Raw genomic sequence first — 23848 nt, forward strand, 5'->3', positions numbered from 1 at the left:
TGTTCCATTGTGGCTGCTGTGTTTTACGACCCTCTCACCATTTTGTCTCACCTCAATCACTGTATAGCCAAGACAACTTGGTCTGGTTGTGGTTTTCTCATCTCTCTTACCGATTTAGAAAGACGGTGGAGTTGCCAAGGCCAAATCTGTATTGTTCTGACTGTCCAAACCCTCTCCCCACTTCGGAAACATTTGGAGCTGCTTGTGTGACGCAGGTAATTTACTTGTCTTCAATTGTCTTCGGGGGTTGATTGTACCTCTGCGCCGTGGGTGTGTCCCGGCCGCGAGTTTTTTTTTACAGGTACCATTGTGTACATTCTGTGCATAATCATGCAAAAGTGCATAATTATGCAAAAGTGCATCATATTTTGGGTCCTTCCGAGATTCGAACTCGCATCATTTGAGTGTGCATCGCTGATCTTGTTTACCGACGAACAACACGTGCGTTTCTTACTCGATGACGTCAGGCGAAGTTACTGAGCTCTGATTGGCTGTCAATGTACACAATGGTACGAACCTACCTGTAAAAAAAACCTCGCGTCCCGGCCAGAGTGGAACCTGTTGTGTTCATCCCGTGTTGATGAAGAGACAGTTTGTAAAAGTAGAGTGAATAAAACGACAAGAGAAAGTGGGGCGCCACTGTGACATACGACGTCTTGTCCGGCTAGCTCTCGTCACAATCGATTAAATAACTCCGAGAATGTTGTAAATTCTCACCACTTTCTCTAGTCGTTTTATTCACTCTACTTTTACTTCATCAACACGGGATGAACACAACAGTTTCCACTCTGGCCGGGACACACCCACAGCGCAGAGGTACAATCAACCCCGGAAGACAATTGAAGACAAGTAAATTACCTGCGTCACACTTGGTACGATTCTACATGTATATATGGTCCAACTTTTTCAAAACAGAGAACAGATGTGTAAATGTCCAAGAGTTACTGATTGCTTTAGATTTTCAAGTTTCAGTCAAAATAGTGGAGCCTATGTTCAACCCTTATTTTGAAACAATATGTTGATCGGTGAAATAAATTTGATTGAAAACCGCGTACGGGGTTCGAACTCGCGACTTTGAGCTAAAAATAACCTCGTAATCGTCCGACCTAACCACCAGGCCACTGCGCGCTCCATTAGATAGGGGCATGTCTTTCCGACTGATTCTTGGACAAATACCTCATCAACCCTTGCACACGCCAAGTGAAAGAAATGATTACGTGCGCCATTAATGTCGGCTGGGTGACACAATAGTTCTCATTGTACATGTATATTAATGGTCTTTGAACTGCATGCTTGGGTTGAGGGATGGTTATATCACTCGCACAAACATAAACAGTTTCCATGTCCTGTGAGATAGGAGCGAACCGCTATCGATGACTTCAGTTAAATGGGCAAGTTGGGCGTGGTATTGGCCATATCAGGATAACGCCCAAGCTTGCCACTACACTAAGTGCTTATATCATTCTTGTAACGATTTTTGGTTTCAGGGAAGACAATGGTTACAGCCCGTTCTAGAACATTGTTTTATATTTGCAGTTCAATATTTTTTCCATTATCCTGTTTTAAAGTCTTGGTCCTGATGAAAGCCTATTTTGTACGAAAGACAGATTTCACATGTCCAGCTTGGCCCTTTAAGTTAATATCAGCTACCCATTATACAGATGAGACTATTGACTGGAATGGACCCGTTATGTACGCATGTCCAATGTGCCAATAATGATCCTGCGGTGGACAGGACTACCCAGAGGGACAAGTGGGTGATGGGAGGGGATCCATGAGTGGTGTATGCGATAGTGCTGCCATTTAGCGGTAGGAAATGGAACTGAAAAGTTTGGACGAAGATTTCGCTTCTGCCGCGAGATAGCGCCACTGTCGCCTATACCGATTTTGGACGAAGATTTCAGTTCCATCTTCTGCCGCGAGACTGCGTCACTGTAGAAGCAGTCTCCGTTCCTCATCTGCTGGCCTACTGTTGGTGCGACCAAGGAGTAGGTTGATAACGTTTGGCGACCGAGCCTTCTCCACTGCAGCCCCAAGTCTCTGGAATCAACTTCCACGCAGTGCGAGAGAATGTGCCAGCATCTCGGTCTTCAAATCGCATCTTAAATCCTGTCTCTTTGGTCGGTATACCACTCCTGATATGTCTCTCTTTTGTAAAGTGTCACCGATCACTCTGAGCTATCAACTCACCATGCTTGTGAAGACAGGTTCAACGTTCTTGGTAGTGTCTTCTAATATAATACAACTACAGGCACAAGGGCCTAACGAAAAATATCATGGATTCGCGGTCGTGTGTAAAATCAGAATTGTAAGTTACTGTCATCAGCTTGGTTGTGACAGTGTCTCGGACGAGTGAAGCTGACTGGTAACTACTATTCAGATCGTGGACGTTGTGGCAGTTATACTGTCATCAGATTGGTTGTGACATAGTCTCTACCATCTTGACCTGCAGTGTTTTGAGATCGCTGGTGGTGACCCAAACACATGAGAGTCAGGATGGGTCTCTACAGGGAGACATGTGATATCAGCCAAGCTCTTCTTACAACTGATGACAGTTGGTTCGGCGCTATTCAATGGGGTTATTTTGCAATACCAGTACTCCAGCCAGGGATTTGCATTACACTCTGGTTGCAGCGGAATAGGTTTCATCCATTCCCAAGAGGTATACTCCGGTCGTAGTGGACAGACCTCATCCTGTACCTGGTACGGAAAGACAATCAGGATTGAACCAAATTGACTGCATTTGAGTCTACTACGAAGAAGAATAAATACTAGAATTGGCAAATCATGACCACACCACCTGGCCGCCACTCCCGGGTCATCCTGGCACCAGTTGTTTTCAATATAGTCTGCCTCTCGATATTTCAAGTCATAAGTAACATAAAGGGTTATAGTTTATTGGAATATTATTTACTGGCAAACACACAAGGAAAATGCCTGCTGCAATGGAAAACAAATACAAACCCCTTCCAAGAACTCGTATCATAGTGTTAAAAATATTTTACCATGAACCAACAGCTCTCATTTTGCTTTGTATGGTTTATTTTTCAATAACCTTGGATGAAACGGGCATAACTATTCATTTTTCTTTCATTTATTCAAGTAGTTCACCACTGAAAAGTTTTTGGAAGAGTCAAGACTACCACTCACTGCAGCTTACTAGACAGAAAAAACTATTTGAGATCTTATTACAGAGGTTGTGCTTCGTCCCGACTCCCACCCCACTCCGAGGTGATTACCTTTTAAAGTGTGCACTTGTGGGACGAACACAATGGGGTTTTCTCACACTCCCAGTTTGGTTAAATTTAGTGTGGCAGTGGGAGTTGGGACGGTGTGCAACCTCTCTGTTCATGGACCAGACTGTGAAATTGCTCTGTTAATGAATTGGAGAAACTTCTAGTAAAGTTAAGTTTCCCCTCACAACTTGAAGATAAAAAACAGAGTTTTACAACAGCCTCTGATGAAGATTGATATTGCGCTGTGTAAAGTTCTGATGAGTTTGCATCATGGAAAGGAACAAGAAAACTACCTCCATACGACCACCACAACAGATATTCACCTACATATAGACTATTCAAAGGAGGGGTGTCTCGAAATAAGGCCGGGTCAGCACTTCTTAGAATCACATCCAATATATAGGACACATCTAACTTTCACCAGTGCCAGGTATAAACATCCCGAGACATTTTGCTTTTGATCGAGGCAGATTTTAGATTGCAGATATCTAGTTGAGCAAATAATCACTACGTTATTTGATTAGAACAGGAGGCTTAACTTTCTTACTCAAAACCATACAACAAACTCTTGGTAATTCAAATGATGTTTTACTCTTTTTTACTTTTTAAATCCATTCTTAATATTCTATTTCATGATGAAAGTCATTGCATAGCTCATAAGGATTGTTACGTTATGGGTAAAACAGCCATTTAAATCATGATATAAACTGAAAGATAAAATTATGCTTTCAAAAACATGGCCCTCATTACATTTTTAAATGCCACAATATATAGAGGTCAAAGATAGCAATAGCAATCTAACTGTCAATGCTCATCACCAAGCTAGCAATATTGACTAGGCTAAAAATTTAATAAACTCTCCCCATAACCACGGCACCCCCTCAATTAACAATATGGACTACTCCCAAAAAATTGGAGAGCAAGTCCATAATGAAATTGAAGGGGGTTGGTTTAATAAAGCCATTGCTCTCCAGCATCCGATTCAGTTGCAAATAATTGTCAATTACTGTAAATTGCATTTCTGTATTTTAGTACGACTTTTTATTTCACCTGAAGTCATTTTGTTTTCATGTGCAAGACAGAAATACGATGCTGGGTAAGATATAGTCAAACAAAAAAGAAATACAACGGCAGATTCTGGGCTTTCCAACTGCCGGTACTGAAAGCAGCCCGTTGGGGTAGCAAGATGAACCCGCCAGGCTGTTGCAGGGACACCAAATTTTCATGGCATTATCTCTGAACAGGAGACCTTCAGCAATGAGCTGATTTGCATGCCAGGAGATGTTGGAAAGCCCAGCAGATTAATGATGAGTAACAACATGCCTATCTACAATTATATACAAAGCAAAACTTCTCACGCCAAGCAATTATAAGATGTACATCAATCACCAAATACCCTAACAAACCAGGTTAGGTTATATATCAGAAACATTCTGTATCAACAAATGAATTATTTCAGTTTTACTCAATTTGGTTTGACCTAATTTTCAAATTCACTTGCAGCTTCACATTTCAATAATCTAGCTCTGGCAAGGTGCAAATTCCAAGGACATACAGCTTAATGCAAGCAAGAAAAATTTTTGCACTAACGCATTCAAAAGCTGGACAAATCCCGATATACCCAACAGTCCTACAACAAATATTTACTGTTACAAAATTGCATTGACATTTTTTCATCAAGAGCCCAAAACGAAAACTAGCAAGGCCACCAGGAATATGTTGAAAGATTTGACAAATCAAAATAATCTCTCATCCTGAGGACCCCACTAAAATTGTTCTAGGTCCTTTTGATAGATTTCATCCTAGTTCAATTCGTCATAAAGCAAAACTGAGCCAACAGGTTGGGTATCCATACACTGTCAGCTTCTTCTTGCGCACAGCACGCCACGAAAGTCTACGTTTAAACCACTACTTAAGCATATCAACCCTACAAACATCTACCACTCAGATCAAACTTCATTTTATACCAGCAATAGCAACATTTAAGAACTAATGACAATTTATTTTTCTTTTATGGTCAGGAAGGAAAGTAACATACCAGTCCTGACATCCCACTATGAAAAATTGCCCATCCCGATTTGCAAAAAGCAATTTTGTCGGTATCAAGACACAATACTCTGCCCCCATAATTGGTACACCCATCAGACAACGATGGCATACCACAATTTGGCAAAATATCAATGGATGAATGAATGACACAATTGTTTTCAAGAGCTCCAAACAACACACAAGCCTTGAGCAAGCAGCACCACAAATGCTCAAGAATGACCATGACAATGCTGATGAAAATACTCGAGAAACATAAGACAAAATCTGCACGTAAATGATTCACATGTAGAAGTTAGATGGAAGAACATTTTAACCCTTGTAAAACACGCAATACAATACAACAGTCAAAATCTTTACATATTGAGGCCAGAGTACATATAGACGGGGCTATCAGGCCCTCGCAGTTATTCATAAAACAATATTCAACGGGGAGGGTTGTGGTGGTACAGCTGACACAGAAATGTGGAGCGAGTCTCATAGTACTCTTCGAGATTCTTAAAGTAAATGGAGCAGACCTAGTAATTTCCTTTAAGGTTACACATACTCATTAAACTGTAAATGATGACAAAATTTACAAACAAATGTAGCAATTGACAAAACACCACAATGATTCACATGAAATGTGAAGTGTTCTTATTTCTTATCAAGGAGCTACGGTGCTACACTTCAAATGCAGAGAATTGCATCCAGAATTGATAAATAAGGGTTCTCGAAGGATGAAGGATGGGATGAAATCAGCGAAGGCCGATATGTCGTCAGATGGCCGCCTTATTAATCGACAATTTCCTTGTCTGGGTAGACGACCATGAAGATCTTCTGGAACACTATTGTCACTTTATCTGAAATCAGAAAGACTTTATTTCACTCACATCATTTGCACAAAACATTCAGAGAAAAAATTCTCAAAATTAACTTGGAACACATCATCCAGGGAAATCATGCATACTGCTAACCCGGAAATATTTTCAGCCTTTTTGTTTTGCGGTTTCATGAAATTGCAAATTTAGTGTATTTTTATTTGGCGTTCTGACATTGACAACACTTCATCAGTTATTTCAATAATATTTTCTTTCATGCGGCCATATATATTTCGATGATTATCGGTAAATTTGTGAGGTTAGCCAAAGTCTCAGGTTTCTTAAACCAGGTGACTCCAAGTAGATACACTGGTATACCGGACAAGAATACCAGCGTCAATCAGAACTTACCTGTGAGGTTAGTGAAAGCCTTGGGTTTCTTAGACCAGGTGACTCCAAGTAGATAGACCGGTATACCGGACAGGAATATACCGATGCCAATCAAACTCTCCATCGGTTGTTGGTAGATCGTCAGGAACACAATGAACAGGGTCCAAAAAAACAGGAAGATCGGGATTGCCAGTGGCAACTGAAATACAGAGGGCGCCACATTAGTCACAAGAAAAAGTTTGGTAAAGTTGTGTCATAATCTGACAAATGAATTTATTGTAGGATTTCTTTTTTACATTGACTTTCAACTGAGCCCCATGTCCAACGTACCCCTTTTCTATTTGAGCGGTAAAACAATACTTATAAAGCACTTTGAACAGATTCAATTCATATATTTACATCAAATCATCATCTTATTTGATTCTATTAACACCTTCAGCGCCGAACCAAGTAGATCTACGTGGCCCAAATCCCCCCTCCTCTTTGAGCTGGTTATCGGAGTCTTATGGACTTCATGAACGAACTACGCCATCGCCATCTTCAAGGCACGGCAGGAACAGAAAAGACAAAAGGTCCTTTCAATTCCAACCTTGCCCTAAAGATGGCTATGGCGTAGTTCTTTCGTGAAGTCAAAGTTCTGACCTACGCCATCGCCATCTTCAGGGCACGGTAGCAACTGAAGACCGTTTGGTCCTTTCAGTTCCTACCTTGCCCTGAAGATGGCGATGGCGTAGTTCTTCAATGAAGTCCATGAGACTTCGATAACCAGCTCAAAGAGGGGGATTTGGGCCACGTAGATCTACGTGGTTCGGCGCTGAAGGTGTCAAGTGACAACTGAAGTCAGACCTGCATTATCATGCCAACAAGTAGATCACAGTAGATCTTTAAAATGCAAAAAAGCTGAAAAAAAGATATGGGTAGGAATAGCAGAAAAATTTGCCAAGAATCACAAGGCAGTCAAACCGGTACAGATTAAGGCTAGGCCACGTAAAGCTGAAATAAATCTTTGTTACAGCTATAAACAAGGCAAAGGCATGGATTACAGTTACAAGAAGTCAACATCGTGGTTCAAATGGTTAAAAAGTGTTACACTCAAAACAATACTCTAACAATCAATCTTGCGAGGAAACAGAGAAATGACACAATGAAGGAAGACACTTGAGAAACCAAGACTACATTCATTTTCAAAGAACTGAAGACCTACTAATTATTACCATCTAATAGATCTGCGATTGCTCTTATCTCAGGAAGAGTCAACCAAGATGACCTCTGGTGACAGCTCTGTCAACCACTGGCCGAATCACTGCTACAGATAGAGTTATGTTTTACTAATACTTAAGTACATTTAGGGTCAGGGAATTGTATAATCTTAATCTAGGGTGTTATAATTGATCATAATATCCCATATAATATGTAATTCTTATTAGAGTTATTTTCACACCCACCATTCATAATATGAATGTTGCACTTCTAGCACCCTCATTTACAATGTTAGAAGACAATAGCAGGCAATGAGGAACCGGCGTTAAGATAAATGCCAGTGGCAGCGCCACAATCGATCGTACCTTCTGACGCCATGACGTCATTTTCTGGTCTGTTGACGTCGCATGAGGTCAATCACGGGAAACCATTGCGTACATTTTTGCACAGGATTTCAACAACAGAAAACGTGCCCAATAACTGGCATCGCGCATATTTTCCGCAAAATTATCTTAAGAAACTGATAGCTCAATAGATTTAAAACAGGAAGATGCAAACGTCGCCGAAATCGGTCGTAAATAAGCGATCGTTTTCGGGCTCAGAAATAACATGATAATGCATTGGAAATGGAGAGTTTTGGTATGATCGATTGCAGCGCCACGCAGCGGATAAATCGCGCCGGTTCCTCATTGAGTCCCACGCAACTTTAAAGGTGACTTGAACATTGACAGCACTAACTTTCAAGTTGTGCATAATACTGCACTTGGCAGATAATGAGATGGTATCAGATACCACTGGTGCCAGTCATAATTGAAAAGATTCTATCGAAAACAGCCATAGACCAGAATCCTATCAAGTTTAACCCTTAGACAGAAAAGATATTACCAGCACTTTCACATATTAGGACTGAACAAGCCAGATACTTTGAAATAAAATAAAGACGAAGTAACAACATGCAGATACAAATCTAACAAAAAAGTAGCATTTGTAAAACGCGAATTTCTAGCATTAGTAGATATGATAATTCATTCAGTCAGACTCGCACTCGCACAGACAATGGTAAATCTCCATAGCCTTTCACTGCAAGTAAGGTGTGCACAGTTAGTAAACTAAAAGCCTGTCTGCCTCCAAGGCAGAATCTGAGATCACGATCAAATAATAATTCAAGGTGATCAAATGCACTAATTATTAAACACGATGCTGCACATTAAGAACCTAACAGTGTTAATGGGTCAGCAAATACAAAGCACAAATTCATGTACCCTAGTTATCTCACCACTTGTGCAAGTACGTGGACTCAAGAGCTGAACTTTAAATAAAGCTGGGCTAACTTGCATTCAATTCAATACAAGTCCTTTCGGTTGAATACCTTCAAGTATACAGCTCAGAATCATTGATTTGGAAGGCTTGATATAATATGCTTCCTTATCGCCTTTGATATTTGAAAGCCCTGGGCTCAATCTGCATTTTTAACTTCAACCAATCTCATATTTTCATGTATTGTAACTGGTGAGTTTGTATTTGAATTTGGGACACAACCCAATTACATTCGAAGTCATATTTCAAATGTTCTTCCTAACTTTGAATTGGGCGTCTCTGAGATGTAGGTCAAGTTTCTCAGATTCAAATAAGATTTCAACTGAATCCAAGGAGAGTCAGATATCGACAGTTAAAAGATGTGAACATCCCCGTAAAACGTGTTTCTCATGCAGATTTGGGTCCTATTAGGGGATTAGAAATATGGCCCTGAATGAGGTACAGCGAAACAGAACACACTGATTCTATAGTTTCAGTTTTTTTGGAGGAGTTCAAACAAATCAGAGGAAGAAATGAATCAAGTGACCTATTAGCCAGGGGATGCAGACCAATACAACAATGCCACGATATTCACTAGCAGTGGTTAACAGTAAGCACTCGTGAGGAAACAAACCATGGGAGACCCCTAGCTAGACCTTTAAAGGGCATGCTAACCACCCCACACATTTTTCATATCCACACACAACATATCAACTGACCCTCGCCACATCAATTTCCCAAACATATTTTTAGCTATTCTAAAAATGTACGAACACTTTCAGAATTTTAGGCCCTCACAAAATTAGCTACCGTATTTTGCTGCGTATAAGGCGTCAAAAGAAATGAGTTGATGGAAAAAATCTTGTGATCATTCGGTGGCTTCCTAGGGCTAGGCCATAGATAACACGCACCTTCGTATAACGCGCACCCCCCCGATTTTAGGGCTTTCTTGGGTCAAAAAGCTGCGCCTTATACGCAGCAAAATACGGTAATTAGCATTTCAAGTGTTATTTTTCAAAAGCAAAGAGATGATATAAAGTAACGAAAGCTACACTTTATACCACCTGGTTTCCCCTTTTCACCTTTAAAAGTTGTTTGGTAGCAATATTATTGTTTAGTCAAATTCTAGCACCTTGTTTAAGTTTGAGCAGCTATTTTGTTAATATTCTATAAGCTCCAATAACCAGCACTTCAGAATTCAAGATTCCAAGGCCTGCTAGGGGTCCGGTTGAGTACAGCCATCAAACGAGTCTACCTTTATCGGGCGGACCATGTCGGGTCGTTTCCACCGCAGATACAACAAGCAACCGATGGCGGCGCATATGAGCATGGTATAACAGAATCCGGTGAGCTCGATGAGGTAGAAGATATCGTTCGAGATCAAGAACAGCAGCGTGAAGATCGCCTGAAAGAACACAGCAGAATCAAAATGAACTTGCTTCTTCTGTTTCATTCATACTTGCCCTGGGATCTTCGCATTTCCATGCTGACCTGTGAATACCTTGTTATGATGACTTTTGCGTTTACCGTTGGCAATTTTGGGAGGGACGTTTCACAAGAAACAATGGTGATAACAATTCCTCCCCAAATGACCAACACTGAAACCCAACAAAGTCACCATGACATACTTACCTGCGATAAAAAAGCAGCAAGCAAAAATGCAGTTGACGACTCTCTGAAATCTTAAAATAGAAAGGTAAATTAGCAGCCAGCACCGACATATAAAACATAGCGAAGATCATAGCATTACCCTAATTGGACGACTCATATGTGGCTTTGTGATTCGGAGGAAGATAAGGACACCCAACGCAGCACACATGACGACGGCAAATGCAAATCCAGACAGCTCAATCAGGTAAAAGATGTCTCCACAGTATTGGAAGATAAGGGTCATAAACATCTGCAATAGCGGAGAATTTAAAGAGACTTGCATTAGCTGGTGGGAGGGATGGGGGGGGGGGGGGGTCTATGGTAAGTTTTAGGATGTAGGTTTCCAATAAAATGTGGTAACTGTGGGGGGGGGGAGTTAGGGAGAAAGTATGCTAAAGGACATTTGAATGGACTTGTGCATACTAATGTTGCATCATCACATCGCATCACAGGAAAGGACAAGTGTCGCACAAAAAAAAGAGTATTTTTTGGGGCCACATGAACTTGACAATCAGAACAATAAAAGCCAGGGCTAAAAAACTTGTGTCAAAAGGTATGATATGATTGTGGCTGTCACATGTGTGAGCAAAGCCAATGTGTGACCTGTCACATGTGTCAGCAAAGCCAATGTGTGACCTGTGTCACGTGTCAGCAAAGCCAATGTGTGAGCTGTCACAGCAAAACCAGACACATGTTGCTCAATTTGCCATTTTCATTCAGCGTTCACTATATAGGGCATATAGGAAGTCGATGCACCTGCATTACAAAAGTGTACTCACATTTACAATAATTCGCTAACATATTAATAGTATAATCAATGTTTATATCCAATATGTCCAATACATGTACATGTATGTCGAGAATGATGATTGATAGTGACAGTTGGCCAGCTGTTCTATATAGGAGGAAGATTCATTGACTAGGCCATTAACTTTTTTAGAATAGCAGTTTTTGCATCTTCATATAATGAACATATCATGTTTACTGAAAAAAGATGACATGTACATTTACTGAAATACAATGCAAGATAGAGTTTGTCACAAGCGACGTCAAAAGGAACACTCATTCAATTGCTAGAAAAAAACCAACTAAATGTAACACAACAGAAGATTTCATTGATATCATCTAGAACTTAGAAGATTAACATAAAGATAGCGGAAAGAGTAGACAGACCAATCCCTGATCAAAATTTTTTGATACAAATTCTTTTCCTGAATTTGGTTCAATCGTTTAAGTGACACAACGTTGCAATGAGCTTCAAGAAGCAGTCAAGCGACATTCCTTTTACCGCAATTTAGATTTTTGACATTCTTTGCCACAAATTCACCAAAAAGTGGTTTCATCGATCTGAGATTTGTCTATGAATAAGATGTTGATTCTATATTTTAAAACAGAATTATTGAGTGTATAATCCACTTTGTGACGGTACTAAATTTATTCTGAAAGAAAATTGCACAACACAGGGCTTGTCAGAATCCACACTTCGGATGAGAAGATCACTGTCCTACTCAAAACACCGTTTTTTTTTGGACATGTTTATGTCTGAGAAGAAAGTGACATCAGCGGTGAAAGGAACATTCTGACAGGTCAAGAAAGCAGGCATTTTCTTTCAATCTTAAACAAGCTTCCTCTCACTTTACAGGATTTTGTAAACTCCCGAATTCCATGTGTCTTACCAAAACTATGACTGACGGAGCCGGTGTCAACCATTTATAGTTGATCATAGCCATAATGCTTGGCAAATGGCCCTCTTTTGCCCCGCAGTAAAACACCCTGAAAACAAGGATTGAACATTAGAAAGAACATTTTAAAAATCAGCATCGCTACAGGAGCATAGTGCTAGTGGCAAGCATCCAGGTACGAAGATTCTCGATAGGAATGGAGACAATTTGAATAATTTCTAAAAACTTTTCAATTTTATTCAAGAAATGGTCTTGATTGACACTGACCTGACACACGAGTTCGTAAAAAGTACCCAGTACCTGGATGATAGCATCTCTAGCCCTACCTCAAGCACCAGGGTTCACCAAAAAAGAGCAAAATTCATGTCCAATGATAAAACACACATCCACCTAACTTTGATATGTACCCAATCCCAACTCTCAGTGTTTTGCACCATCTTAAAGTTCCATTCCACATAGGGAGTGTAGAGACGTCAAAGACTTGGGGTCAAGGCGATTGTTTCTGATATAAGCAGGTGAATATGTTGATATCTTGGATACAACATGGCTCTCTTTTAAGCAAACGAACTGTCCACAAAGTATGAGCAGAGCGGGGGCATTCATTGAATAGACAAACAAAAAGATTTCATTTCAAGTTTGTTTCAATTTGCAAGTTTTGAGAGGTGGGGTAGAACAATTGCAAGATTCAATGCAAACATACTTCATGGAGAGCCAATGGACCACTAGAAGCATTGACAGGATTGCGCAATAAAACACAACCTTACCAAGACTATCACAGCGGGTGCTGGAGTCAACCATTTGTAGTTGATCATCGCCATGATGCTTGGGAGATGACCTTCTATCGCTCCGGTATGAAATACCCTGAAATTTAGCAGACTTTCAAGTATGCTAGTCACAAGGCAATTTTTACCATGTCGACATGATCAAATTCAGCATGTCCGTCATTCTTTCTAGAAGAAACGCTGATTAGGGGCCAAAGCCCTGCCTGTACAGTATTTCCTATACGTAGCAGCCAAGCCATATCCAAACAGGGTCAATGCGTTCACATTCAATCTGTAATACGTGCAACATCTGCATGAAGTGCACCCCAAATCACAACACAGGTGGCCAGAAAACATGTTTTACATCATAGGTCCAAAATAACCCCAGGTGTAGTTCACTATAATATCGGTGCATGTTGCATAGTCACTCTATGCTATATCATTCAGGTTTCTACCATTTTCCTATTTTCACAATATTTTACCTGGACATGGACAACATCTCACTGTTCATTGTTCCGAACACGGAACACGCCACAAATACAGGCATGATCCACGCCATCACGCCCAACGTTCGGTCAGCAAATAACTGAAAGATAAACCAGATTATGCCTTATCAATTACAGAAACTTTGAACACTTTTGGGGACTTTTCAGGCCCTAAAGCTTAAATACGTGACATCTCTAGTCTTTTTAGGGATAAGCAAATACAAAGTCTTCTCTCTAGCTTGCTCCATTTCAACAATTCAATTCTGAAACCTGTGTACCAGGTGCCCCTATCACACATGGTCTATCATTGTTCTTCCTTGAACAGCCAATAAGTACAGTTAGATTGTTTCTGTACATGGACAGATCAATGTTTTTTATTATAAATTGGCACCAGCCATTTTCAGTATTGGCTCACATTATGCATGCTGCAGTATAATACATGGCAACATGCCAACATTAGGCTTTATGCTGCCACTGCTGGGCCTTTGCCTCAGATGTATTGAAAACCTAACTGCGGATTCCCTGCTGTAATTAATTATTCACCAACTGCATTGCAAGAACTATTTTAACAGTTTCCAAGCTTAACTGATGTTCAGTCTATGTAACTTTAGACAAGTTGATTGTAAACGTAACCTCAGACATGCCTGTTGTACTAGATCATGGATGTCTACTACTAAGTTATAAGTGGACTTTTCTTAGATTTTGGGGACGTCACTGGGACCAGCTTTAAGACTTCACAAAGTCAGTGAGAAGGCGTTTTTTTAGTTTTGATACATACCACAGCTACGGCACTAGATTCTAACATTTCTGCTGGAGAGAGCACGGTCAGGTAGCAGACGTTCGCCAGGAGATAGGTGACGGTTACCGTCCCAAGGGATATGATAATAGCCAGAGGCAGATTCCTCTTGGGATTTTGGAGTTCATCAATGAGGAAGTTCAAGTAATTCCTACAATGAAATATGAATGAGGTGAGAATGTATCATGCATGATATGAACTAAATTCGGTTTGAACTGCTTTTGACCACAGAATGAACACTTCTAGATTTCTTTTTCGACTGACTTCTTTGTATCTTTGACTGGCCCAATAGCAACCCAAAGAGCAAAATATTGGAACTTGTACTAATCACACTTTACAATCAGCAACGCTTCAAATTTTAGACTTATCCTGCTCCAAATCAAATCACTTACCAACCAGCATACGCCCAAAATCCAGAATAAAACGCCAAGGCAAATGGTCCGACTGAATAGTTGCTGCCCTCGAAAGTGTTGGTCAGATACTGGGTACGTCCTGCAATAGAAATTCACTCTCACATTGGTTGGCAGTTCAACTCTACTTTTCACTGCGCCAGAGTATGACATGACTTCTCATAGCAAAAGCAGAACCTTTGGAGTTAACTGCTTGGTAAAATACATGGACAATTTATCTGAAAGTCAACTAATCAGGAAAGCTATGAGTATGAGTGAATGATGAAACCATGGGGTTGGTCACAATAACAGTATTGCTTACCTTTTCCCATATAAATGAATCCCACGACTATGACAAGAGCTAGCGCGGCAAGTTTGGCCACAGTGAAGACAATGGCCATCTTGGCAGCCCATTTGACATTGAAACAGTTGATGGCCGTCAGAAAGGCTGAAAAAAAGACAAGCATAATTTGTTTAAGATCGCTCATTCCTGTGAAAAGTGGGAAATCAGGGGCAGGAATTGGTCGAATAATGCGATGTTCGGCAACAGCAATAAGTTGTCTATCGTTGTTCGATTGCTACAGCTGAATATGCATTCAATGCGAGTTGTTGGATCTCATGATGTTTTCAAATTTGCACTCGGGTGCTTTTTTTGTACCGACAGTACAGTGTTATACTAATAAGCCTTCTTTCGGAAAAGTTCTTGGTTTTCAGCTGTCCTTTTGTGTTTTCAGATATCCGTGGAAATTCTCCACCTGACTCAGGCCTACTAAGTTTCAATAGTTGGATTGTTCTAACAGTCATGTTTTGCCCGACAAAATGATTGAGAGGAGTATACTTACTGATCGAAACTGTGGCAACAAGCTGTAATGCAATCTCAGGGGGATCACACTCTGGAAACAATGGCTTCAGGATATACGTTGCAAAGATGAGAGAGTTTGCCGCATTTGCCACAGCACCTATACAGATGAAATTAATCCACAGGCACATGAATGCCGGTAATCCACCAAAGGCTTCTAAAATGTAAATGTATTCTCCACCCGATCGTGGGATAGTTGTGCCAAGTTCAGCATAGCAGATTGCTCCTAAAGCGCTGAACACACCACAAACTGTCCATAAAACCATGGATAGCCCTACACTATGGACATGTGAAAGTACTCCAACTGGCGATACAAAGATACCAGATCCAACGATGACGCCAATAATGATACTGACACCATGAATGAGTCCTATTTCTCGTTTAAGACGAATTTTACCATCGTCCGCTCGTGTGATTTCCACTGGAGGAGATGATTTCCTTTTACAAAGACCCATTTTATCAAATGTTTATCCCTTATTTATGAAATTTATAGATGTGCCACGACTATTTCAGCTCTGCATTAACTTTGGGAAATCTGAAATGAAAAAGACAGATAATTAGTTCGATTTCCTTTGTTTAGCAACAAAGTTCTTTGGGGAGTTAGTCGAAGGAAGCCCTCAAGACAGAGAGCCACATCATCAAACTACCAACAAAACAAACCCTGTGGTCACATCTTCTTTTGAACGACCACTTCATACTGGTACAATGTCAACTATCGATGAGAAACAACACTAACAAAACAGTTTACACCAAACCATCGGCACCGCACCAGGCACCCACCAAGCGGCGCGCACACACTCACACACACCACATGCAGACACAGACAGTCGTCACACTGTTACTGTACTGACAGACAGTACACTCACTGACTCGGTCACTGCAGACTGACTGCAAGTACTGTCACTAGAAGATTTAAGCAAGCGTGGTCGAAACCCTTTCACAAAAACTGAGAAAAAAATACCACAGGACCACAGCTGGCTCCCTCCAGACCACAGCATCTGCACTTACAGTACACTTACAGACATACATTGTTTTGTACAGGAAACTGTAGGCCTACATACATCTACGTGAATGCACAGTGGATGCAGGTGGTGCACACGTGGGTAGGCCTACAGACTTTTTTGGGAATCGGAATAAACCCTGCGTATTGAACCAATAAAGTTAGACAATAGATACAAAGTTCCTGTTATACCTGTGACCGATCCTTAATTAATTAGATTAACAAAAGTCAAGCAAGCAACCATGCACACAGCGTTCTTTGAACCAAACACTGATGATGCAATGTGTAAGAACTCAACTCGTAAACACTGTACGTTGTCTATGTGATGACGAAATCACTCGTGGCATGCGCGAAAAAGATAGACCAAGCTAATCGATCAGTTACAAATAATCACAATTAACGACAAGTTTTCTTACGTTACTTCAACTATTAATCAAGAAAAAAGTGTATTAGTATGTTTTGATTAATCTGATGCACGACGTAATCCAATTAATAACACTATAAGCCAATTGAATATAGTGAGAAGTGATCGATTAGTGCATGTTACCGTCCCGCGTAAAATTCTTGTGGGCGGAGCAATTATTCCTGGCCTCGTTTCCAGGTAAACTACGGAGGCAGTTTTCACTAAATTTTTAAATAGGCGCTGCCTGGAAGCTTATCTTCCAAATTTATGAATGAAACTTTTAATTGATTGACACATAGTATAAAACGAAAAATGCGCCGATGCAACCGATGTGGAAGTAGAAATATCCCCCTGGAAAAGTGTCCGGTCCAAATGTATTCTGACAGATTATGCCATGACCGTCATTTGTTCAAAGAATCAGCCCCCGTCATTCTATCCTAGGACTTTAATCCGGTATCACAACAAATGTTTGAAATGCATATTTTGCGGGGGGGGGGGGGGGCAGAAAAAAAATGGTGTCCTCCCCGCCCAAAACCTACTGCGCGCTTTTTTAGCGCTATATTCAACAAAGATGAAAAGTCACCATTGAAAAGTCACAGGCCTGTAAGATGTTTGTACTGGCTGAGATTAAAATCCCGGGCCAGTACATTGCGTCATCCTGTACACCTTTCCAGAAATGGGGCGCTGAGTGTCCGAAATAGTGATGTAATAAGGGGAAACTAGGCCTTATGGTGGAGGGACAAAGGAGATAGTCATGGTTGACCAACACACTTGAATGCCTTTAATGACGGACAAGGGGGAAAAGTTAGTTCCAATGCAAGCCACCAATTTCGGGAAGCATGTAGGCCCTATACTTGGATCTCGACGAGGCCGGTCCACTGCGCCCGGAGTGTAACAGAGAGGAGACGGGAGAAAGCGATTCATTCAATATATTGAAGTCTGTAACTTGGCCAGGTCTTTCTGCAGAAACCAGCCCTGACATATGCTAGTGCCATTTCAAACCAGTTGAAAGTACCAGAGTCCTTAAATATGAATTTATTCAATTCATATTCAGGACTCTGAAAGTACCAAGTGGCACTGATCGAGCATCGAACCGACGACCTTCTGATCACAAGTCATATGCTCTCTGACTTCCACTTCGCCCACCGTGAGAGTGAACGCGAGTGAGCTCCTCCTTTTCCATTTACGTGCCCATTTTTTTCCATGCGCTCCTGGCTAACCGTCTCAATTCGATCTTGGACCAACAACTATACAAGCAGAATGTGCAAAATGTGAAAGTGATCAATGGGTCGTCATGGAAACAAGTTCTTGCATCAGAATTAAGAGTAAAACCCCCGATGGTTCTTCAGAACGGCATCATATCTTTCCTTAACACTCATAAAACAGTGGTGTCAGTCTTTTGTTCATGCAAGTCATCGGTAAAAAAGCAACACATCCGCAGACGCGTAATCAGGTGGTTCGGGGTGCGACTCATCTCATTTGCAGTCAACACAGCAATGAATGATCCCGGGGCGATATTCCCACCATGTGGCCCCAAAGGCATCAAAGCACCTACCTTATTCGATCATAGGCCCTGTATGAAATGACCAGGGCCAACACCTTCAAATACTGTCAATACCAATGTCGGAAATAATATAAGCGTCTGGGTCAAAGTTTGGTATCAAAGAAGTCGGCCCATTAGGTATATCAGTCATTTTTTACCACTTGACCACCATGTTTTGGTCAATAAGATTTAAAGGAACTATTAGAGCAGGCGAGTCAGGATGCTGGGATAATAGCCTCTGCCACCAAGACTATTTACTCCGCCTAGCAACTTGTTACTTATTCTTTATTTTCGTAATGACCCACCATACATTTTGTGACATAGGCCTATCACAGTGTCCACATACAATCATCCTTGAATAAAGTCAGTTGCATGCTCCTCCCCTTGCACAATGTATATCAATATTGACCAGGGCCTATAGTCCGGTTTAAAGTTGGTGTCTGGGTCAAAAAGCCCATGATCACCAGGGCTTGAGATTGTTAGAGTTCAATGTCATATCGAATTAAGAACCTACTTTATAGTTGTCCAGGATCAGCAAATACAGTAGAGCCTCTCTATCAAGGACACCCTTAGGACTGACAAGTGCTGTCCTTAATAGAGAGGTGTCCTGCTTAGAGAGGTCAAATTGAATGGAAACAACTTATTTCAGTTCAAAATTAGTGTCCTAAATTGGGAGGGTTGTCTCGATAGAGAGGTGGTGCGAAGGGAGGTTCCACTGAGTAATTTGCACAGTGACTGTCAAATCCAACAGGATGCAACTCATTACCAATCTGGGCGTATGATCGTCTCTACATATCTGTTCATAAATATTTATTATTTGGCAAAATGCATAATTTTTCTCATTAAAATATCTCATTAAGGGCCAATCTGAAATCACTAATTACCCTCATCTTTGTGGATTTGTCCAATTCAGCAATTAATCCATCAAACCAAGTGGTACCACATTGGGGACAATAGAGGGTAATGCATGCAATCAAGTGATGATGGAATTACTATTTCCAATTTATTGACGCAAACAAAAGATGAGTCTGCATCCAAATGATTTCCTGAATGTGGTCTGTCATACCAAGGACAATCAAATACGGATTCATTGATAGAATCTGTGCATCTTTTCTCTTGTGCACCAAAACTTACCAATTGGAGACATTTTGCCTGTGGTGAACTATTGATAAGTGTTTTCAAGGTGAACAATTGCACATGGAGTTGGAAGGGCAGCATCTCCTTGGGAGTTCACTGGTTATATGCCTGATGAGTATGGTATTCATGATATTCAAACCCCAGCTTAGAATGTATAGAGAATTTCCATTTTGATGGCTTCACAGCATGACTTCCATTCTTTTTCTGGAGAGGATGCCCATATGACCAGCTCATGTCTGACACAGAAGGTGTTGGCTGAAGTCCCAAATTGTCAGAAAAATGCCAGACAGACTAAAGGTGTAACAGGGACAGAACAATTGGGAAGTAGAAGTAACTTTCTTTTGACTATCACATTACGGATTGACCAAAGAACTCGGGTCGAAATTCTCTAAGGGAAATTCCACAAGTCTACGGCAGAAATGTTGGTTCAAAGAAGCGGTTGTCCATCACTCATTTCGTTCTGCTTTGGTGGAGTGAAAGGACTCCTACATGAAATGTATGTCATTGTCTTGATGTCCATCGACTAACACACAAAAACTGCCCAAAACTACTCAAAACAGTTTATTTTCTCCATCACAAATGATACAAAGGCACCTATAATTTATACTGGTTGAATGAAACTTTCAATAATTTTTATTGGCATTAATTTGATCTAGGAGATGGCTAGAAGAGAAATATTTGTAAGTCAATATTTGGGGTTTCTGGAGTTGTTTTTATATATAGTTGTAATTAACTAACTCAACTACACTAATCAATAAGTAGAAGAACAAGTACAAAAATAGATTAAGTAGGAAAGTAAAGAAATAAGAAGTAATATAGATGTAGTATAGATGTACAACATAGCTGCCAACACAAAATCATTCAGTTGATGGGTAAAACTGAAAATGTTTCATACTTTATACTGGTATCTATAAATTCTAGCTCAGTTTTTCCATAAATTATTGGAGGCAAACTTTTACAATACTACATAAATAGGCATGAATCCACAGATGTCAAACTTGCTAGGGTTTTAATAACAAGTGATTAGCAAATAGAGTGGTTCATATTTTGATCTGAGAATGAGAAGTGGCATTCTGACGATGTATATACCACTGCCTGTTGTCAAAATTGCAATAAAACGGACTTGATTGTTGTATGCCTTAACACGGTGATAGAATACAATTCTCTTGACTTGATGTTGTCAACAAGACAAAAAAATAACCTTTTCAGATGAAAATCTAAACTTCTCCAACACCTCTTTCATCTTCACCATCAGAATATCTGGAGCAAATTGTTTAATTAAAAAGACAACGAAATATGTGCTAGTAGAGTAACGAGTAGAAATAACTCAGGACAGAAAATGTTCAAATATTTCATCCAGTAACTTCAGAAAGCATTTTGTGTGTAACGTCAAACTGTGATAGATATAATGTAAACAACACTGATTTCAATACTCATTGAACAACTATGACAAATAATCTATCTATCTGTGGACTTATAAGGTCAGTTTGACATTCATAAAATCTGGCCTTTTTCTACAATCTCATCAGTGGTATGAATCCTTTCATCAGCAATCTATCTTTCAACAGCTATGATTGGAAACTCCCCTGCTGAATGCAAAATTTGTCGCAATACACACAGTCGAAAAAAGGTGGAATTCATAAATGCAAAATCTTTTATCAAGTCTTTGCAAAGAGACATCTCATTTCCTGTCCAAAATTGTGACCCGCTCTACCAAAACTAGGCGCTTGTCGCATCTGAACTTGACAGGTTGATACGGACTTGTTGTTCATTTCCCTATTGTAGACCTTTTGTTGAATGTGACCAAATCAGTTTGTAATAGATTTCACAAAAGGTCAACAATAGGGAAATGAAGAACAAGTCCATATCAACCTGTCAAGTTCAGATGCGACAAGCGCCTAGTTTTGGTAGAGCGAGTCACAATTATCAAATAAGTTAAATTTGTGGCATGGTAAATGGTTTTGTTCGAGCCATCAAACTTTATATTACATCTATGTCACTTTTTAACAAAATCATACATTATTGCACTCATAATTAGCACCAAACAATACATCATATCATACAACTTACAATTGTTAACAGAATTAACAATATCAATATTTACACAATAAATGTACCACCTGATGCCATTTGAAGAAATTGGCAAGGATTTATATTTGAATCTTGCACAAAAATTTCATTTAGCAAGTACAATTTTGGTTAACTGATTCCATCTGATCATGAAATGAAAGTAGGAGATAATAAATTACTAAATTCGCCTACCTCAATAATGTCCAAGTTTTCTCACAGAAAAGTGTTCTCTAGCGTTACTGCAGCACCAACTATCAGCCCACCCCAAGCAAACTGACCAGCTGCACTAACGATGAGAGGTAATAAATATACACTGATCTCATACTCCTGACAACCAACACATCACGTGGTGCACTAAATGCCATTGTATTCAAAAATGAAAGCTGTCGACTATATCGTGCATAAAATTGGTCTTTTTTGTTTCATAACAATGATTGAGCTGTCCTGGTACAATAAATTGTCTGATAAACGGGATGAAGTGAGGGACGTTTGTGGTTCGTATGGAGTTCACAATGAATAATGTAGTCTGTTTCAATTACATGCTATGTTTAAAGGTCTTGTTCCTCCTGTCAAAGGGTTGGCCATAGGTACCACCATTATGGCTAGAACTTAAAATTGTGGAGCAATTAGAACACTTTCTCGATGTGAATGCAAAATATCAAGGATGGGAGGTCTTTGTTATGAAGAGAACACACTCCCACCCTAAAGAAATTCCTGTCTCAAAACAGGAGAGTTCTACGAGGTGTGGTAAGATATATTAAGACACAAAAGGTAAATAACACAGAATATAAGGCATTCTATTGAAGCAAACCGAAAAACAAGGCACTAGGGGTTGTCAACATTAGTTTTAAGAAGGCACAATAAATATAACGTAGTTGTAATATTTCCGATACTGCATCCTGCAACAAAGGTTCATTATACAGTGACTTCTGCCATTTGAAAAAAAATTAAAGATGTTGAACTAATTGAAATACTTTTCAAACAATATTGAAGGTCGTTAATAATTCTGTTTGACATTATCCAGACCTGCTCTTTTCACTCTGGATGAAAAGGTCAGTAGTACGCAATAATTAAATAGGATGAGTAATGGAAAACCACTACTATGGCACTCACTGTGTGACTGAAATACTTGGTTGATATTGTCAAAAGGACAGAAGAAGGAGTCTATAAATAACCAATGATATATATGAACATGTACTGTAACTGACATTTCCTTTGGGCTCTCTTTGAGAAGAAACAATTGGGCGTGGCTAAATGAGAAGGTTCTAAAAAGAAGTTACACATACAGCAGAACCTCTATATCAAGGACACCCTCGAGAGGTCAAATTGAATGGAAACAACCAATGTTGGTCCAAAACTAGTGTCCTTAATAGAGTGTCCTTAATAGAGAGGTGTTCGCTAAGAGAGATCCACTGTAAATGGAACTGTTTTCACACACCTCTTGAGACTTCCTCAAAACTGAGCTAACATGTAAATAGTGTGACCATGGAATTTTGCGCTCTGCTTAGACTTAACGATCATTTCTTAATTCCTTGAACATTAGAATATTATAGCTGACCACAAAATGCAACAAACATAAACTTTTAAATGCAACAAACATACCTTTAGATGGAATAAATAAACCTCCATAAAGGCAACAAATAGACTTCTAAATATATTCAACATTGAGAGTACCAGTGGCCTCAAATGCAACAGTAATTCAACTCTACTAAAAGCAAGTGATTATGAATTCAACTAAGATATCGGAAAACTCACAACACACTTTAAATGCAACAGAGTAAATCTACAGAATATAACCAATACAGCTGCTAAGTGCTAGAGAACATTTATCACAAAATAGGAAAACATGACTAGATTTCTTTACAAATGTAATGCATTTTGTGAGGAGGGTTTCCACATTCACAAAACATCAGCAAAAACAACAACTACACTGAGAGCTCATTGCACTAACAACTACGAGTATTTCTGAAACAAAATCAACAACTTTATCTACTCTTTTAAAAAATAGATTTGTTTCTAAATGCTATTAAAAGCTGATAACTTTGTCTATTTTGTTGAGATGATGCGACTCCAAAAGAAGTCTACTTTGAAACATACAAACATAC

At 39.8% G+C, this 23848-nt stretch overlaps 1 protein-coding gene across 5 annotated transcripts; it reads right to left on the reverse strand.

Moving 5' to 3' along the window:
- Positions 1-2876: 2876 nt before the first annotated feature.
- Positions 2877-23803, reverse strand: LOC135493130 (large neutral amino acids transporter small subunit 1-like). 5 transcript variants are annotated; one of them, XM_064780067.1, is made up of 10 exons: positions 21936-23803; positions 15574-16125; positions 15054-15179; positions 14735-14834; positions 14325-14493; positions 13544-13647; positions 13065-13161; positions 10224-10373; positions 6494-6671; positions 2877-6124 (listed from the first exon to the last, which is right to left on the reverse strand). In XM_064780067.1, the coding sequence occupies exons 2-10, from the start codon at positions 16043-16045 to the stop codon at positions 6057-6059; spliced, it is 1464 nt and encodes a 487-aa protein (XP_064636137.1). In that variant the 5' UTR covers positions 16046-16125; positions 21936-23803; the 3' UTR covers positions 2877-6056. The 5 variants fall into 5 exon arrangements, with proteins under 5 accessions (XP_064636137.1, XP_064636140.1, XP_064636139.1 ...); XM_064780070.1 differs by lacking the exons at positions 13065-13161; positions 21936-23803 and adding exons at positions 12295-12391; positions 16783-16898; XM_064780069.1 differs by lacking the exons at positions 10224-10373; positions 13065-13161; positions 21936-23803 and adding exons at positions 10719-10868; positions 12295-12391; positions 16783-16898.
- Positions 23804-23848: the final 45 nt, after the last annotated feature.

The sequence above is a fragment of the Lineus longissimus genome, chromosome 9, assembly GCF_910592395.1.
Source record: "Lineus longissimus chromosome 9, tnLinLong1.2, whole genome shotgun sequence".
Classification (NCBI taxonomy): domain Eukaryota; kingdom Metazoa; phylum Nemertea; class Pilidiophora; order Heteronemertea; family Lineidae; genus Lineus; species Lineus longissimus.